Genomic DNA, 17,215 nt, shown 5'->3' with positions numbered 1-17,215 from the left:
TCAAATGCATACTGATGGCTGCATTATTAATGCATCAGCTTTTATCGATGAGTGCACATGGTTAATTGTTGATCAGATGACATCTGGTGCCCAACTGAGATCAGCGATGTGTCAGAGTCCCAGTTGGCACTTCTATTGGCCAGCTGCTCGGTTCTGTTAGAGCTGTGATTGGTTACATGTCACAGTGTAAAGGGCCCGAGGAAGCTTTTGTGGTCTGCAGGGCTTCAGTGTGTCTTCCTCACATCATATTATGCTCGCCCCCCCTCCGGTATGGATTCTTTCTGGAACATAAAAACAAAAATAAAAATCATATGTGTTTGTGTGCAGTACACCTGTACTTGGGCATTATAGACACAAGCCTTTCTGTTTTCTCCTCTTCGCTACTCACTGTCTTGTTTAATAGCAGTTAGGCCACACACACTGACAATCTGCAGCTATGCTCCGGAAGTGCTCTTTGCAAAGATAATATGTTTAATGAATGAGACTTTACCCTGTTTGGTCTGCTGTGCTAAACGTGACAGTGTCTGCTTTTGTGGGACGACACATGAGCCTGACAGAGTAACAGTAGCGATCCGTGTGTTTCGTGTCTATTTGTTAAGATTTATTGTTAGAGTACGTCTGTGGTTGGAAGAGGGACATTAGGTATACACAGAGGTATTTTGGCTGTTGAGTCGAGTGTGGTGTTTTTAGACTGAGTAGCTTTGAGGAGCAGTTGAAACAATAATGACACTGTGTTTAATCCGTCTCTCTCAGGGGCAGAAAACAGAAGCGGAGAGGTACTTCCTCAAGGCCATCCAACTCGATCCCACAAAAGGCAACTGCTACATGCATTATGGTAAGCACGGATATATGTTTCTCTTCCAGTCTGACTCACACCAGATTTCTTTTTACATTTCAAATATTTGATTTGGAAATTTCACGCATACATGCTGCACTTGTGCACCTTAGCCGGTTGTTTGTACAACAGAGTTGGCTGACCCTTCTGCCATTTCTGTTTTTATTCTTTTTGATTAGTGGAGAGTCACAGGAAGCAGGGTTGATTTCCTTAGATTGTTCACTGATTTGATGGGTGTACAGAACGTGACAATTTTAGCATATGCCTCTTCTCAAGCTTTCCATTAATCAGCAGTATTACCTCCTGGATTTAATTTCTTTCATAGTACCTTTGAGTTTGTAAAAGCATTTAAAGCCTTGTCTTTGTGATCACCAGGTCGCAAGTGACATTTAAGGAAATTGGTTAATGGTGGATTTTTGCATTTTGTTGAGTACTGTGTGTGTAGGTTAATTATCCAGCCAATCAGGATATGGATTGCATTGATCCGAGCACAGAGACGGTGTTATTTCAAGAAATTACTAAACGGTACTAATAATAAAGGAGATATAATATCCATATGGAACATCCATACTTAACACACTGTTTGCTGCTACAGCTACACATGTTTCTTTTCCAACTATTTATTTATGAGTGAAGTATGTATGTGTATATATGTATATATTGTACTATTCTTATTCTTAGTTAGTGTATTGTCTGTCTTGTCTTAATGTTGGTTTAAAATGAAGCACTGTAACAAAAAATAATTTCCCCCAGGGATTAATAAAGTATTCTGATTCTGATTCTGATTCATATAACATCATTTATCTTATTTCTGTTGGCCCAAGTAAAAATATGCAGCAATTAATTTCTATTTCTTGTTCAGATCACAGCTATGGTTTAATTTACAAATATATCTATTCACAGCTAAACACATCAGATCTGCCATATACTGCTGGGTTTTCATTACTTTAGATTGACTATGTTGTTTGTTTTTCAAAATGTTTTTTGTTTCTGAGACCGAGTGTCCTCAGGCCTGAAGAAGACTCTTCAAAAAAGGTCTCAGAGTGCACTAAAAATCATGAATTTAATTTAGCTGTGTTTATTTGATCATTTTCACTTGCCTGCCTTAGGCAGCAATGCTAGTGATGTGTTTTTTTCCTATGTATTAAAAAAGGCATACACTATCCTGCTACAAATGGAGTTTCAGTCAGCATTATTAGAAGTGTACTGCCTCATTTGGGGCTTTTGAATTTTAGTTTAAAAAAACATGTAATAAGTAAAGAAGTTAGCTGATTATTGCTTTCATCCATCTATTCTGCTGGTTACTAAGGTAAATTAATTACTTCCATTGAAGAATTGAGTCATATATGCCTGGGAATAGTATTAATAGGTGATACTTTTATGTTTAGACTTGCATTCCCAACTACTTAGTAAATTAAAGGGTCAAGTAAATTAATTACGCATACATTTATTTATTTCTTGTCCAGCCTAATTGTCACATGAAAACCTCGCGTGGCGTTCCCCAGGGGTCAGGTCTTGGTCCCATTTAATTCTCTTTCTATACACTGTGTAAGATAATCTGTAAATAATATAGTGTTAATGTTAGTTTTAACTGTTAGGATACTCAACATAAATAACATACGTTTTTTTACTTAGCCCGAGTTCTTTTTCTTCAGCTGTCCAAATCTGAAGTGTTGCTCGAAGGAAAGAAAAAAACCCAAAACGTAGAAATCTGTCCTCCAGCATTAGCTAGCCCGCTCACAATCTGGGTATGAGCTTAAACTGACAAAGTCGTACAGCCGTACTTTCTCCAATTAAGAAATGATGCAAAAGATAAAAATTATTATATTTTAAGTAAAAGCATATTATTTTTGCTGTTGTGTATCAAAGTCGGGTCCGTTTTATTAGTTGATGTGTTTGTCTCTGTGTTTGTCTCTGACAGATTTGATTTCATTTATCAAAAACAGTGCAAAACTGCAGATCTGGAGGTTTTTAGTGCACAGTTGCAGCCTAAAAACTCACTTAAAATACAGCTCTTGCCTTGTCCTGCACTAAAGGCTCCAGTTTCATCCACAGTTATTAAAAAAATGCGCTTGGGTTCACTTGGTGGTTTAGCATCCTGGCACAGCATTGGAGCTTACCAAAATCAACAGTGTATTAATTCCCCCTAAACCTGGCTCTTACCGAGGGGTCCGCCCCGCACTCGGCCTTGTCAGGCTTCAATAATCCCCTCTCATTAGGCTGGTCCACAGAGGTTAACTGCAAGGAAGGCGCACCCGTAATAAGACATAACCCTCCTGCTGAAAACATTTTTATCCAAAGGGAACAGATCTATCAAGGCTGATAATCTGAACAAATGAGTCTGAAAGATGGCCAAGGAGAGATGTTATGCTGCACTTATATTTAATGTTTCATCATATTGTCACAAGTGCAGACTAGTTTGTCCCTCTGCCCAGGCCAAAAGAAACACTGCGAGGCCGTGTATCCCTACGTGCCCCTGTGGGGATCCCAAAGTGTTTTAATAATGGTGCTGTTCCCTTCTGCCCTGCCAGGTCAGTTTTTGTTGGAAGAGTCACGGCTGCTTGAAGCAGCAGAGATGGCAAAGACAGCTGCACGCCTTGACAGTGGGGAATTTGATGTGGTCTTCAATGCAGCCCACATGCTCAGGTATGTTTTTGATTGGCGTGATTTTTTCTCTTTCTTCAGGTTTGATGATTTCCTTAGTGCAAGAGCATGCATAAAGACACTGGATGTATTTTATTCTGCCTAGATGAGATGGGTGGGCCACAGTTTTCTGTGGCTGAGTAGAAAGAAAGCTGTGTATGAGAGAGGGAGGTCTACTGTCTGCACGTTTTATCCAGGGGCTTACACCATTCCTCAGCCTCTGTGATTTACTTGGCTATACTTTGTAATCCTCTTCTCTTGCTGCAGTGCCAGCTCTAGAACTCCTGGTTTATCTTAGTGCGTAGTGTAGCTATATATCTCAGAGGGCTGTCTCTCAAATTACATATACCACTCTGTCTCAGTCTTCCATCACTGGCCAGTGCTCATATTTGAACGCATAATTACAAATTAGTGCAAAGTTCAGCTGTTGAGGCTAAGCAGGAAAGCCCACAAACTGTTGTTTGTGAATGAGAGCCATGTGTGGGATTGTATAAATACAGCTATGTGCCAACTTACTGAATGCTTCCCCCCTCCCCCTGAATAAACCTCCAACTTTATATTAGCCAGTGTAGCGATTTCCTTTTTTAATTAGTCACTGTGGGCAACTCTCTGCATATTTGTCAAAACTATGACTGCCAGCTGTAAAGAAAGATAACTCGTGGACAAGTGTTTCGCTGGACTCACCAGAGATCTGCAAAGTTACTGTGCTTAAGAGTACATCAGTGCACTCCCACTCAGCTTTGTTCAGCGTACCTCTGCTGATCGTGTAGTATCTTCACCATCAACGGCTTCAGGCGTAGAGAGCCTCTCCTAGAGTCCAGACTCCTGGCAGCTAAGTGAGCATCAAGCAGCGCTCGGGTTGAACTCATCTCCGCCTGCTTGGCATGGGGTCTCACTCCCTCCACAGCTCGTGTTCTTTATGTGTTTGTCTTGGACGTAGATGTGGAAAGCCCATCGGTTGGTGGGGACACAAGTGAATCTGCACAGGAGAGGGGAAGAGATTAAAAGGGGGAGCAGTAGCTCTCAAATTTGCAAATGTCGTTTATTACCCCTTTGGGCTTTTGGTTTTGACTATTTTGCTTTCAAACTAATAATTTTCATCTGCTTCGTTTTAAGAGTTCTTTTATTTTTTTCACTACGAATGTAGGACAGGAAAAGTTGGGCAATAGTAAGGCCAAGAGGTACATGCTTGTACTTCCCATGAGTATGTCAAATGCCAGTGAAAGTGAAAAATTACACTGTGAAGTCGTAGAGTAAAGTACAATCTGTAGATTTCCAAAGGCAGCCCTGGGAAAAGCAAACATTATAAAACACACAAGCACTTTATCCACACGCAGTTTACTTCATACCATAACCCCTTAGTACTGTACGCTGCTATCGTGCCATAATCTTAAACCGACTATGAGACCAAATGTAAATTTTGTGAAATATTTGATGACTGCAACTAAGTGTTGAAATTGCAGCCCAATGTCAGGCTTACAAGCAGAATTTGTCTTTGTTGTGATCTCCTTTTTTTGGGTGGCATTATTAGACAACAAGATCACTGGTTTTTAATTATGGACAAGAATTTTTTATTATTTTTTTATTTCATTAATGCCTGTTTTTGTCATCAGCCTCTCTCGCAGTTCCTGTGCTGGTATAGCCTTACAATAGCTCCTATTCCAATGGTTGGCCTTCACTGTCTACAGTGCTCTCACAACCCACAGTCAGACGGCTCTAGGAGGTCCTGTAGCTCTGCTGGTTACAGTGTGGCAGCTTTCCAGTTCTCCTCTCTTAATGTGTTTATAAATGTGATAATGATATTATGGAATTAGATTTGTGCATTTTTCATCTCTGAAGGATCTGCTTTCTAAATATTATGCTGGCAAACAAACATATGGTTGTGGTTGGATGTGAAAGCCACATTTATAATCTCAGGACAAATTCAGCAACTCGAGTTGGTGTTTGGATCCCTGTTGGAATGTAAAATGCTTCTTTCTGAAACAAAAAAGAGAGAAACCCAGCCATAGCGTATTCTTCTGTATATCTGAATATGTAAGCAAACACAACGTATAACTTATTTAAGATCCATTTACAACACTTTGGCAATGTCAGTTGACCCACTGTGGTCACAGACTTGAATATATCAACAACTACCATAAAGTTTTGTACAAACAGTCTTGAGAGGAAGAACGACGACTGACTGGGGGGATTTTTTTTTCTATAGCACCACAATGATCTTCTTATTCACGGCGTAAGCTGAAGTGAACTGGAATGGACTGACACCAAATGATCACTAAACGTGGACACCCGTCAGAACATTAGCATTTAGCTAACACCAGTATGTGGCTAACGTTAGCCTCAGAGAGCTACAAGTTATTTGCATCGCATTGTTTTTCTGGAGGCTCTTTTCCTGCTATATAAAATATAAGGTATAGGTATTTTTTTCTAACTCTGAATTATAAATCATCTCCTTCATCTGTTAAAATTAAAGGATTAAGATTTCACAAAACCAAACATAGATGTATACGCAGGTCCAGACTTTTCTCTGGAACTACGCAGATGACGATCTCATAATAAAGCACGACAGCCTAAATGAAAGCATGGCTATAAAAGCTTCGCTTCCTTTGATCATTCTGATTTAAGGGGCTCCACAGCCGGCCGCTGTTGACTCCGTCCTTGACTATGTCAGTGTTAAATTGTTTTTAATTGGGCAATTGTTACCATAAGGGCACAGCCTGAAGCTGTGTGTCATAAAGGTGATTTCTGATATGCCAGAAAGTTAACAACAGGAAGTGTTTTGTGACCGAGGAGCCACCGGTTTATGTGCAGTAGTACAGTGGGTTATGAAAGAAGATGATGCAGCCGTGTTGTAACTGTAGTTTTCGTGTCAGGAACAGTGTGTTTCTGGTTCCAGGGACTCATGCCGACAAGCCATCTGCTCAAAAATCCTTTTTGTCACAATTTGGCATATGCAGCATATTTTGGAGCATTCAGTTTGTACGCTCTGCTGTTCTGTTTTGGTTTTGGGGTTTTTATTGATGGTATGATTACGTTTCTGTTTTAATGGTGTTTGCACAGTTTAACTATCTCAATATCTATCAAGTGTTGCAACCCACATTTTTCCAGACTAAATGTAAACAGATATGTACAGTGAATATTCCAGATGAGCCTCGGTTTCTTGGTATGCAATGAACTAGATGTCCTGACCTCAAGGTTCAATTAGAACAGAAAGTGCTTGCAGTGCACTGCTCAGCACAGATGTTATCGAAAGATGCTATCGAACGAGAAGCCTACGGGCGATTGGATTGGCTTTTCTCATCCCTCATGCTGTTCCTCTGCGTTACTTTCTCACTGACCCTCGAGCGCTAGTAAACACGAGGGGTTCAAGGCCTCATCCGAAGCCAGCAGCAATAAAAATGAGTAATGACCGCCTCTCTGTTTTCCTTTTGCAGACAAGCCAGCCTAAATGAGGCAGCCGAGAAGTATTACGGACAAGCAGCGAGCCTGAGACCCAACGTGAGTAAAACCACAGCTAGCTAATCTTCCCCCGTTACTATTTACTCTGATGGACAATGCGCAATCGCAGTCTGGGTGGCTTTCCAGTATTATTACTCTCTGATCTGCTTTTGCACAACACCATGCATTGTCAATGGAGCTCAGACAGATGAATGCTAGGTTTTTACTATGCCCAGAGATTTGCTTGTCCAACATCCATCACCAACTTCAAAGGAGAGGCCAGAGTAAGCAGAATGAAAAGAATAATGATAATAACACTGAGTCAGGGGACTGTGACGTCTTGAAAATGAATGGGATCCAGTCTTTGAGAGCTCTGACAGGGAGGGTCAAGTTGTTTAAGTGAGGGTCACAGAAGGAGCAAAGTATGTTTGGCATGTGGTCACCCTGTTTATTCCTGCGTCTTGATTAAAAGAAATCAGTTTGGGATTAATGATCAACTATATCTGAACAATGATATACAGACAAAGCAAAGTCTAGTGTTAGGACCACATAAACCCTGGGATAACACAAACAAATACTGACAAATGGAGCAACCAAAACTTGAGTATAACAGAGGAATTCGATGTTTTTTCCATACATGACGAAATTCAAAGAGCGTAACTGTTCAGATCCCTGACCGTTCCCACTGATACTTTTTCTGATGTCTAAATAATTACTGTTAACTGCCTCCACCCAAAATGCACAGCCAGCGTTGATTAGATGTTTATAGGCCGCTTATTGTGCTCCACATTGCCGACAATAGACTGAGGTAGAGCTGCTGTGTTTTCCGTGTGCCCAGCTAAGTGAGGAACGAGATGTGAAATACTGTTCTTTGAATAACAATAATAATTATACATTTTATAGCTTTTAATGAATCCCGTCGGTATTGTACATCAAATATTGCAGTTTTGATATATGACAGGATGATTTATGAGCATGTTTAAAGCATAACTGGGTTCTGAAAGGTTTAAAGAGTACAAACTCATTATCGATAACACATCGATTTTGTGGAGTCTCACATCAGGTTCTTGTCATTAATCCATAACAGACTCTTGCATACATAACTACAGCCAGTTTGGAGTTAACAAGTTGGCTTCAAACTGTTTGGAGAGTGTATGAAATACACACAACACCATTTCTGTGTCAGTGTTGTTCAGTTCGTCTGTAAATTAAAGTCTCGAGATGTTTGTGTACTCCGTAGTCCTCGTCCACATGCAGATGTTTTGCCCCTGTCGGGTCCACTTTTTGGGAAACCTTTTGTTATTTGTGTTGCTTTACAGCTGAGGTATTATTATAATTTAGCATCTTCATCCATCTTCCTTACCTGTATCCTTTGTTCTTTCCAATGTGATTTGACTTAAGCCACGTACGCTGTCTATCTTCATTTGTCATTTCATGCTTTACTGCGACTTGACTCTTTGCTCTCCAAAGGCCCTGGTGTTTTATATTAGGCACATGTCTGCTTGCTTTCAGGGAGAGAGGACACTTCCTTCCATTCAAAGGATTTAACAGTCCTACAGTTCCCTCAATCTAGATAAACTAAATCGGGTTGGATGCTTGCTTAGCATCAGTTGCTCTCTATAACCTATGACATCTGCCCTTTCAAAGTTTCCAACTTTATATGGATAGTCTTTGCTTAAATGGCTATTTAAAGTCATTGCAGCCAGGTCATTCAACACCTGGTTTTACACTGAACATTCACAACCTCTATAGCATATGTTGCTGTACAGTCTAGGCTAATATGCTCTGCATCTGGACATGCCTCTGCTCCTGCATGCCTATTTCAGCGAGGGTGGGGAGGCAGAGAGGTTACAGAGCAGCAGGAAATGAGAAAAAAATAAAAGCTTTTGACAAGCCAGTGTTCTGCAGTGTGTTGCAAGGGCTAGGAAGAATGCAGAAACGGGGGTATAAATCACAAACGGATTAGATATATGAAGAAGGGGGAGAAGCAAAGGCTTTTAGTAGTCTTTGAGTCTGCAGGGTAGACTTAGGAGGGAAACAAAATTCAAGGATTGCTAAGTTGTGCATGGGTGAAAAGAGCAATCTTTGAAGCTATGCTGCAGCTGTGCTAAGAAGAAAACCAGCACTCTGTGGATTTTCTACCCAGGAGTCACTGCACAGTGTTTCACGTGTTACACTACTCATCAGCAAGTGTCCTGGGGAGCGGTAAAAAGTGTGAATACAAGCTTTGTTAGCTTTCTGGAAAACATTTACTTCTATTCTCCAGGATCCATCCATTCAAACCCTGACTTTGACTGGACAGAGTTTGTTTGTTAAAGTCTTACTGCCCACCTGCTTTAGTGGACTCACACATGTATTAGAGACTGGGGCAATGACATTTTTTGTTTTTTGTTAACACACAATACATCAATACATTGTGGCTCCGTTTATGTGTCGTCACTGTCACTGTCAACTGTGTCCATCTGTATAAGAAAAAATACTTTGGCTCACAATTTTCTGACTTTTAAAATGCACCAACTTGTAAACTGAAGCCTGGCGGTTATTCTATGATTTAAACATCCAATGATGGGTCAAAAAGAAGGTAATTTAGAGTGCCTCACTCCCCCAGCCATTAAATTCAAGAACCCTGGCTGCTAGCAGAACAAATTTAGTTTTGCCAGGATGCTTTAAATTAAAAGAAAGATCCTATCCAACGAGCTACAGTAGAGGTCTTGGTCGTGTCAGTCCTTCCTTTGGGCCATGCATGTGTTCTATGTTTTACATTTTATGTATGTCTTTTATCCTGTCTTCCTTCTCTCACCCCAACCAATCACAGCAGATGGCCCCGCCCCTCCCTGAGCCTGGTTCTGCCGGAGGTTTCTTCCTGTTAAAAGGTTTTTCCTTCCCACTGTCGCCAAAGTGCTGCTCATAGAGGGTCATATGATTGTTGGGTTTTTCTCTGTATCTATGAAGCGCCTTGAGGCTACTTGTTGTGATTTGGCGCTATATAAATAAAATTGAATTGAATTGAATTGAATGTGTTTACAGCAGAAAATGGTTTTCTCTCAAAGGGACAGTGGTATAGTTGGGCTATACTGGTTGAATTCTGCCAAAGAGAAAAGCACTCTCCTTCTCATTAAAATGGAGATCATGCATGGAGCATCACTCATCCTACTCTGGCACTGGAAAAACTGTGAAATGTTTTGTAAGCGAACAGTCCAGCAAACGGCATCGTTCACACAATTCCTCGTAGTTGGGAATATATGAGACAAAGGCTAACACTCTTAGGAGAGCTTCTGTGCTTAAAAGTGTGACACTTAAACTCCAGATTCACATTAATATAAGAATCTAAACTGTCCAGTTATTCATCTGGGGTTGTTTATTTGGAGAGTTACTTAAATGTTGATATAGATTCAGAGTGTCATCTATTCACTTTTCATCTATTATGATTTCTCCGTTCGCTCTTTCAACAAGAGAAATACTTTGGGTTACCTAATGGACCAAAAGAAATTGTTCACCTCTTTAAATATCATAATCATGCATGTTTTAAGTCAGACGTGCATGTGATGATCGTTACAGTAAAAAAGTCTTTCTTTTTTTTTTTTTTTAACATCCTCGTATCCTAGGAATTACAATTATAGAAATCACAATAGTCCGAAGCAGTAGCCTCACTACATGATTAGACATGTTTTTCACATTTCAAACTGAAATAGTGATCAGATGTGGCCCTTCCCTAGCCCTGGATATCCTCCTGACATGATTGCACCCCAGACACATTTCCTGTAGTTTGGTCCTCATGACTCACTCATTGCACCGCTGATGATTTTGCCCCTCGGCACTAACGGGAATAAACAGTATATTCATCTCAACCCACTTCAAAGTCGCGGTCGCTCCTTCTGACATCTACGGCCACAGACAAGACACAGAGACACGCAAAGCAGCATGGTTACCAAACTCCAAACAGGGTCTGGGTGATCAGACGAACAGAAACCACTGTGTTAAAAAATTACTTTCTTTATTTAAGCCTCACCTCTGGCATTTTCTCTTGCTTTTGTCTTAAGAGACAAGTTACTGTTACTCATTTTTTCCATTTCCATTAAATTATGTACATCCCAAAGTGTGAACAGATGGACTTTATGTGCATTATTTATCAGCCCGTGGATGTAGTAAAATTTGAATTTTTTATTAAAACATGTCTCTAGTTAAAACACTGTCCTTATGTGGATGTTAGCTCCCGTTTGCTATGTCCCAGGCAGCTGTGTTTGTACCAACTACACTAGTTTATAAACTGTTGCATTGTCTTTTGAGCTTAATCTCTGAATCCAATTGGTCTTACCCTAAAATAACTAAGATCGCTCTCTTTTTTCTTCTTAAATTTCAGTACCCTGCAGCTTTGATGAATCTTGGGGCAATCCTCCACCTCAATGGGAAGCTGCAAGAAGCTGAAGCCAATTACCTCCGAGCACTTCAACTAAAACCAGATGATGCCATCACCCAGTCCAATTTGCGTAAGCTGTGGAACATCATGGAGAAACAGGGCTTGAGGACCACGAGCCCCTGAGCTCAAGAGATCCCGCCTACTCGCCATCTGCACACCAGACCCGGGAAAAGGACAGCCTACACGCTCCTCATTTGCTCCTGTCATCCAGAAAAGATGGAAGAGACTCAGGGAGAACGTTTGCTCAAAGAGGCCGTGACTGTACCACACAGCTCTCCTAGTGACTCCTGAGCTTCGCATACACCTCAGACCAGCAGCTTTCCTCACAATCATTGCTCACAGTTTGGCAGACGTTATGTGGTATTTGGACTTTTAAGTACTATTTTCAAAATTAATGCTTTTTTTCCTTTATAACTAAAGCACTTGAAGTAAGACCAGGTACATCCTTTAACATTTGAGATGAGTTATACTTAAACTAAGCAATTCTGCTGAAAGGTTTCTCAAAAAGAATTGTTGAACTGGGTAAAATTTAATATTAGAGATAAAAGAGAGGAAAGGATCTCATAACGCTGCACTGGGGGGGAGCGGGTAGTTTCCAACACCATTAAATGAAGTTCTTGGTTTGACCAGATACTCCACTTTGATCATGAAGACAGTATATGAAGAACTAACAACATTCAAAATCACAACTTAAATTTATATCTCAACTCTCCAGCTTGTGTACTGATTCATAGTCTCGGTGATGAAATTTGTTCATTAGAATATACACACTTTGCTATTATTGCAAACCATTTGTAGCACTCTCCTAATATTCGGTGACAACTTGAAAAAGGGAATTGAATTTGTTAGCCATTGCAGCACAACGGTAGCCTCTGCAAATGTTCCTCTTTGCAAAACCCAGCATATTTTGGCAGTTAAGCTCAAAAAGTGAAGAAAAATTTCGCATTGTAATGACTTAAAAGGTGTAATATCTTTTTCATGAGTGTAGCAGGAAGTGTTTTTATCATTACTGATCTTCTCTGCATTGGTTAAGAAGTCACCATGGCAGTTAAGAAACTATACATAGAAATGTTAAGCTACCTTCCTGTGGAAGTAACAGACAAAAAATAGGTAGGTACTGTAGATTCAGGTACACCGCCTTGCTACATGCCCGAAGCTTTTATAGAAGAGTGTGTAAGGACCTTAAGCAGATGAAGGAGTTCTTCTAACCAAATACAAAAACTATGCTGATGCACACCTTTTAACCACAGAACAGTGCACAGTCATGGTGCATTTGAGGGAAATATTTTAATGCCTTTATGTTGATATAAGTAAGTTTAGTGTGTGTGTGTGTGTGTGTGTGTGTGTGTGTGTGTGTGTGTGTGTGTGTGTGTGTGTGTGTGTGTGTGTATAAATTAATTCTAATATATACCTACATAGTGTATAGTATCAAAAAAATCATCGAAAGCAGCAAAAAAGTAGCCAGACACGAATTTGACTGCGTTACTGAGCAAGTTTGGCTTTTTACATTATTACAGTATTTCTCACATTGTCAGTCTTTCGGTCTTATTTGTACATATTCTGTGTAATTTGTTTGTTTGTTTTATTGTCAGCAAGTGAAACAGCACCTTCCCAGAGGTATCAGCATGTACCATATTTAGAATAATTTGTTTGTTATTGGTTCATAAACCTCTCAGCTATCCGTGTCCTTTGTTTATTTCATTTTAAGTTATTGCTCTGTGTTAACTAGCAGCAGAACCAGCTGGTACTGTGTTTTTAGATGTAAAACGAAGGAAACGACAGCTGTTATGTTTACTCCTGTGGTCATTATGGAGTAAATACCCAGTTATGTGGCCCGTGGTGGGTAAATACAGAGCAGCGTCTACAACGAATGGTAACGTTTTTTGAGTTTATGTCATTTGTTACAGTCATAATGCTATAACACCGTTCTGTTTTTAACTATGATGAAGATTCACAGTTCACATTAATTCCTAGCACCGTATGTCACACACATCAGACATATCGTGTAATTATCACATGTATATATAAAGTGTTTATGAAGAAACACTGTCAGCTTGTTTTAATGAAGGTGTTTGAGAAAAAAAAATGTTTCACTCTGTGTCTCTGCTCAGGGATCTCAAGCGGTGGGCTATTGCAGAAACTTGTTCACGGAGCGTTTACTAAATTAAAATTTATTTTTGAAAGTTGTTGTATTTGTATAAATTATCGAGCTTTGTAGCCCCATTTTTTCTCCTTTTTGTATTATAAAATGAACAATGTGCCAGAGTAGACCTTTCTTCCCAGTGGTGTTTCTCTTTTTGGTTGTTTGTCTGCTTATTTGTTTGTTTGTTTTTCCACAATAAATTGATGGTGTTCTGCTTTGACGAGTGCCTGTGCAGCCATTATTGCTGATAGTGTAGGTCACAGATTGATATTAAGGTTTTGCCAGTCACACTTTGGAGGAACAGCTCAAGTTTTACATCAAATTTCCGTTGTATTAAGCGTTAATGGGGTGATCTTCCATGCTGTGGAACAGCTTTTACGGGGTATATAAAGTTGCCCCCTGTAAATTTGCTAAAATGTGTCATAAAATCAACTCAAATGAATTTCCTCTGCTTTGATCTTTGTACAACAAAGGAGACATGTAAATATTGCCATATGGAAGGGGTAGCAGTGTGGAGCCACATATGGTCGGTGTGTTTCGATTCCACCCGTCCCACAATTCAGACCCCGTTGACAAGTAAAGGGCCTTTCCCTGTGAACGAAGCGGTCTGCCTTGTGATGTTTCTCACATGTTCTGCTTGGAAGGTCTGCGTCCATGAACCGAGCTCACCATGGTGCCCAGATTTCCTTATCGAGCTGGAATGCATGGGCGCTGCTTGCACTGTCCAGTCCAGTTTGGCTCTTCTTCTCATAACACAGGTGCGCTTCACTTAATCTCTGCATCAAATAGCAAAAGTTGACAGTTTGTTGGGTTGTGGAGTCACGCCGCAAATGCAACGTAGTTTTATTTATTGCTATATGAAACAGTAGGCATTTGACTGTCTTCCCATAGCTTGCTAACTGTGAAATTACACGTCAGTTCACATAGTTACCATTCCCTAAAATAGGGAATGTCATGTTTCCAGTAGAGTCTGCAACCAGATAAGTAGATTTTTATGCAGTTAAAACAAGGCAAACATGAACTTCTGCTCATAGCACTGGTAATAAGGAAAGGGAATAATAATTAAAAAAAAGGGAGGCATGGTGGCGCGGTGATTAGCACTGTCGCCTCACACCTGGCCGGGTGTGTACAGGTTCTCTGCGTGGGTTCTCTCCGAGACGTGCACTTAGTGTGGTTAGGTTAATTGGTAATTCTATATTGTCCATAGGTGTGAATGTGGGTCTGTCTCTACGTTTTAGCCCTGTGACAGACTGGCGACCTGTCCAGGGTGTAGCTGTGGTAGCTGGGAAAGGCTCCACCCCCCACGATCCTGACAAGGATAAGCAGATGGAAAGAAGGGAAATGGACAGATTATGACAAGGCACTGAATTTTCAGGAGGTTTGAACAAGTAAATAATGTTTAATAATTGTTTAAATCTGCTTATTAATTATTTCATCCCATTTTTTTAGTCATAGTTGTTTTTGTCTCAAAATACTTAAGAGTAAACATGCACATGTAGGAAAGATGTAAAAGTCTAGAGTTAAAGCAGGTTAACACATGTTCACTGCAGTAATGCACCTGAATCCAGGTTGTGCACCTGCACTGTACAATACTCTCCTTGCTTGTCTGTTAGTGTTGCCAAAACACTTAAGCTAGTGTTCCTAAAATGAGGTAAGAAGACACACAGTGAGCACATAACTTTGGATTTCTGTGTCACTGGCCTTTAAGCAAACAGTAGTGTTTCTGGGTTCTCGTCTGCCTTTAAAGCTCTCAACACGTGGGTGTTTATGCAAGCACATAATACTGCGAGTTCTCATTAGTACTTCGCAGCTTGGATGACTGTGGTACCAACAAGGCCAAATCACTGACAATGTCATTATGCGGTGCAGAAACCCTGCAAATTGATTTCAATGAAGAGTTTTAGACTGATATAAAGTGACATGGCCGTACCATAAATTATACAGAACTGATTTATATTTCATGCTAAAAGCGACATTTCTTTAACAATGTATGTCAGAATTGCTTTTATATTTAATTAGATGTAAAAATGGTTTCCCTGCTTCTTTTATACGCTCCACATTTCTCTCATTGTAAGAGATAAAGGATTGTCTGAAGCCAGGCCCCAAGGAAATCAGAGTCATATGACTTCTGCTCTTATGACTTTAGTGCGCTTCATTGCTTCATATGACCTCTTGCACTCTCCAACTGTTAAAACTGGGAGAAAGGAATTCATTTTATTATGCTGTGATCAGGCAAATCTGCCTGCTGTTATCAAGCAAACATTTCGTGGTATGTACCGATGGACTATCGCTACTTTGATCTCAAGCACCTGAGCCAGGCGCTCACAGCACCCGACCAAGCTTGTTTGGAGTGGTTCACTGTGCGTGATGCAGAGAAGTCTTCCCCTCTGGACCCAATACCCACTGTTATTATTTGATAGAAGAGGCATTAGGATGAAGCTCCTCCATGAGATCTAGATTTTGCCTCATATTATTGAAGCGTTTTGATGTCCAGAAAGGAAATTGTCTTTCTTTGGCATTTTACAGCACATGTTGTACTGCAGCTGTTTATACAGGAGCTACTGTTCCTAAATGCAAAGAGGTAAAATGAGATATGGTAAAGTATGCAGATTCCTTTTAAAAACTTCTTTACCTGAGTTTTTATAATTTGTAGAACAAAAAGAGTTAATAAAGGCTAATTGGCACTAAAACCACCATTTTTCTGGTTTTTGCATTCTGCTGATATATTGATTACAGCATATGCACAGCCATACAGAGAACCCAGCATGTCTGTAGACTCTGTCGGCTGTAGTTTTATTTACCGTATTTTTCAGACCATAAGGTGAAATAATAAGGCGCATTAAGCGAAACAAAACGGTCAGATAAGTCAAACTTTACTCAACTCATTCTTCTTGCTTCCTCCACTTCCGTACCATTGATTCGTTAATGCTGAATTCTCAGTCAGCTGCACTATTCCCATGTTGTTGCAGTATATGAATGATTAACCTTGTATTGTGGATGGATTATCTCAGTTGTTCTCCTGACTGAAGTTTGGTCCGTTTACAGCATCCTGCCATGCAATTACATTTGTCCCTAACCATCGGGAACCCTCACGTTAACTTTTATCGAGTGGAACAAAGTTGGCGTTCATCCTCCAACTTTTCTGTGTTTATGCTATGCTAACATAGCTGTGTTGCTAGCAGTCACGTAGCACATCATTATATACCAGCTAGCTCAACTTCAGTAACCTTACAAACGTCACTGCTGTTTAGTTTTCTGTCTTCATTTATGTTGGAAGTGATAGCAGAGCTGTACGTTTTAATTTTTCAGAAATCTCTGAGTCAGAACATGCTATATCATGTTTAGGTGGAAACTAGCGAGCTAACTTCCTGCTAACTTCTAACTCTGTTAAATTTAATAAATTCTGTTTTCATGGATGCCTGGATGTTAAACTTAATTGTTACACCTGGTAAAGCAGCAACGCTGATCATTTTATTAAAGATGAAAGAATTTAGACAGTTTTTCACTCTCAGTGATGCTGCAGTGTAGTGATGTGTCGGTCGCGAACGAAATGGCTCTTAGATGTGTACGACGCGAGTCGGCTCCTTATCGCCAGCTGCGTTTTTTTTTTCTTTCTCTCAACAGAGCGGGAGGGAGAGAGAGAGAAAGAGAGCCAGGGACAACAACATCACATTAGTACGGAGCCCCCCAGGGGACATGGGAGAAAAAAAAATTAGGGAGGGGAGAAAAAAAAATTAGG

The 17,215-nt window shown here is 40.2% G+C and overlaps 1 protein-coding gene across 1 annotated transcript; it reads left to right on the top strand.

Annotated features, from left to right (window-relative positions):
* Positions 1-753: 753 nt before the first annotated feature.
* Positions 754-14,539, top strand: LOC102288788 (protein O-mannosyl-transferase TMTC2; the record flags this gene model as incomplete). The annotated part of the gene is given in 4 exon segments (XM_005952600.3): positions 754-835; positions 3,367-3,481; positions 6,913-6,976; positions 11,277-14,539. Coding segments are annotated over 4 exon segments (441 nt in total), but the record flags the coding sequence as incomplete, so codon positions are not given.
* Positions 14,540-17,215: the final 2,676 nt, after the last annotated feature.

This window comes from Haplochromis burtoni, unplaced genomic scaffold, assembly GCF_018398535.1.
Source record: "Haplochromis burtoni strain Fernald_Lab_line unplaced genomic scaffold, NCSU_Asbu1 Contig_1873, whole genome shotgun sequence".
Classification (NCBI taxonomy): domain Eukaryota; kingdom Metazoa; phylum Chordata; class Actinopteri; order Cichliformes; family Cichlidae; genus Haplochromis; species Haplochromis burtoni.
The sequence above is the reverse complement of the archived record's forward strand: the minus strand, read 5'-3'. Positions and strand labels throughout refer to the sequence as shown.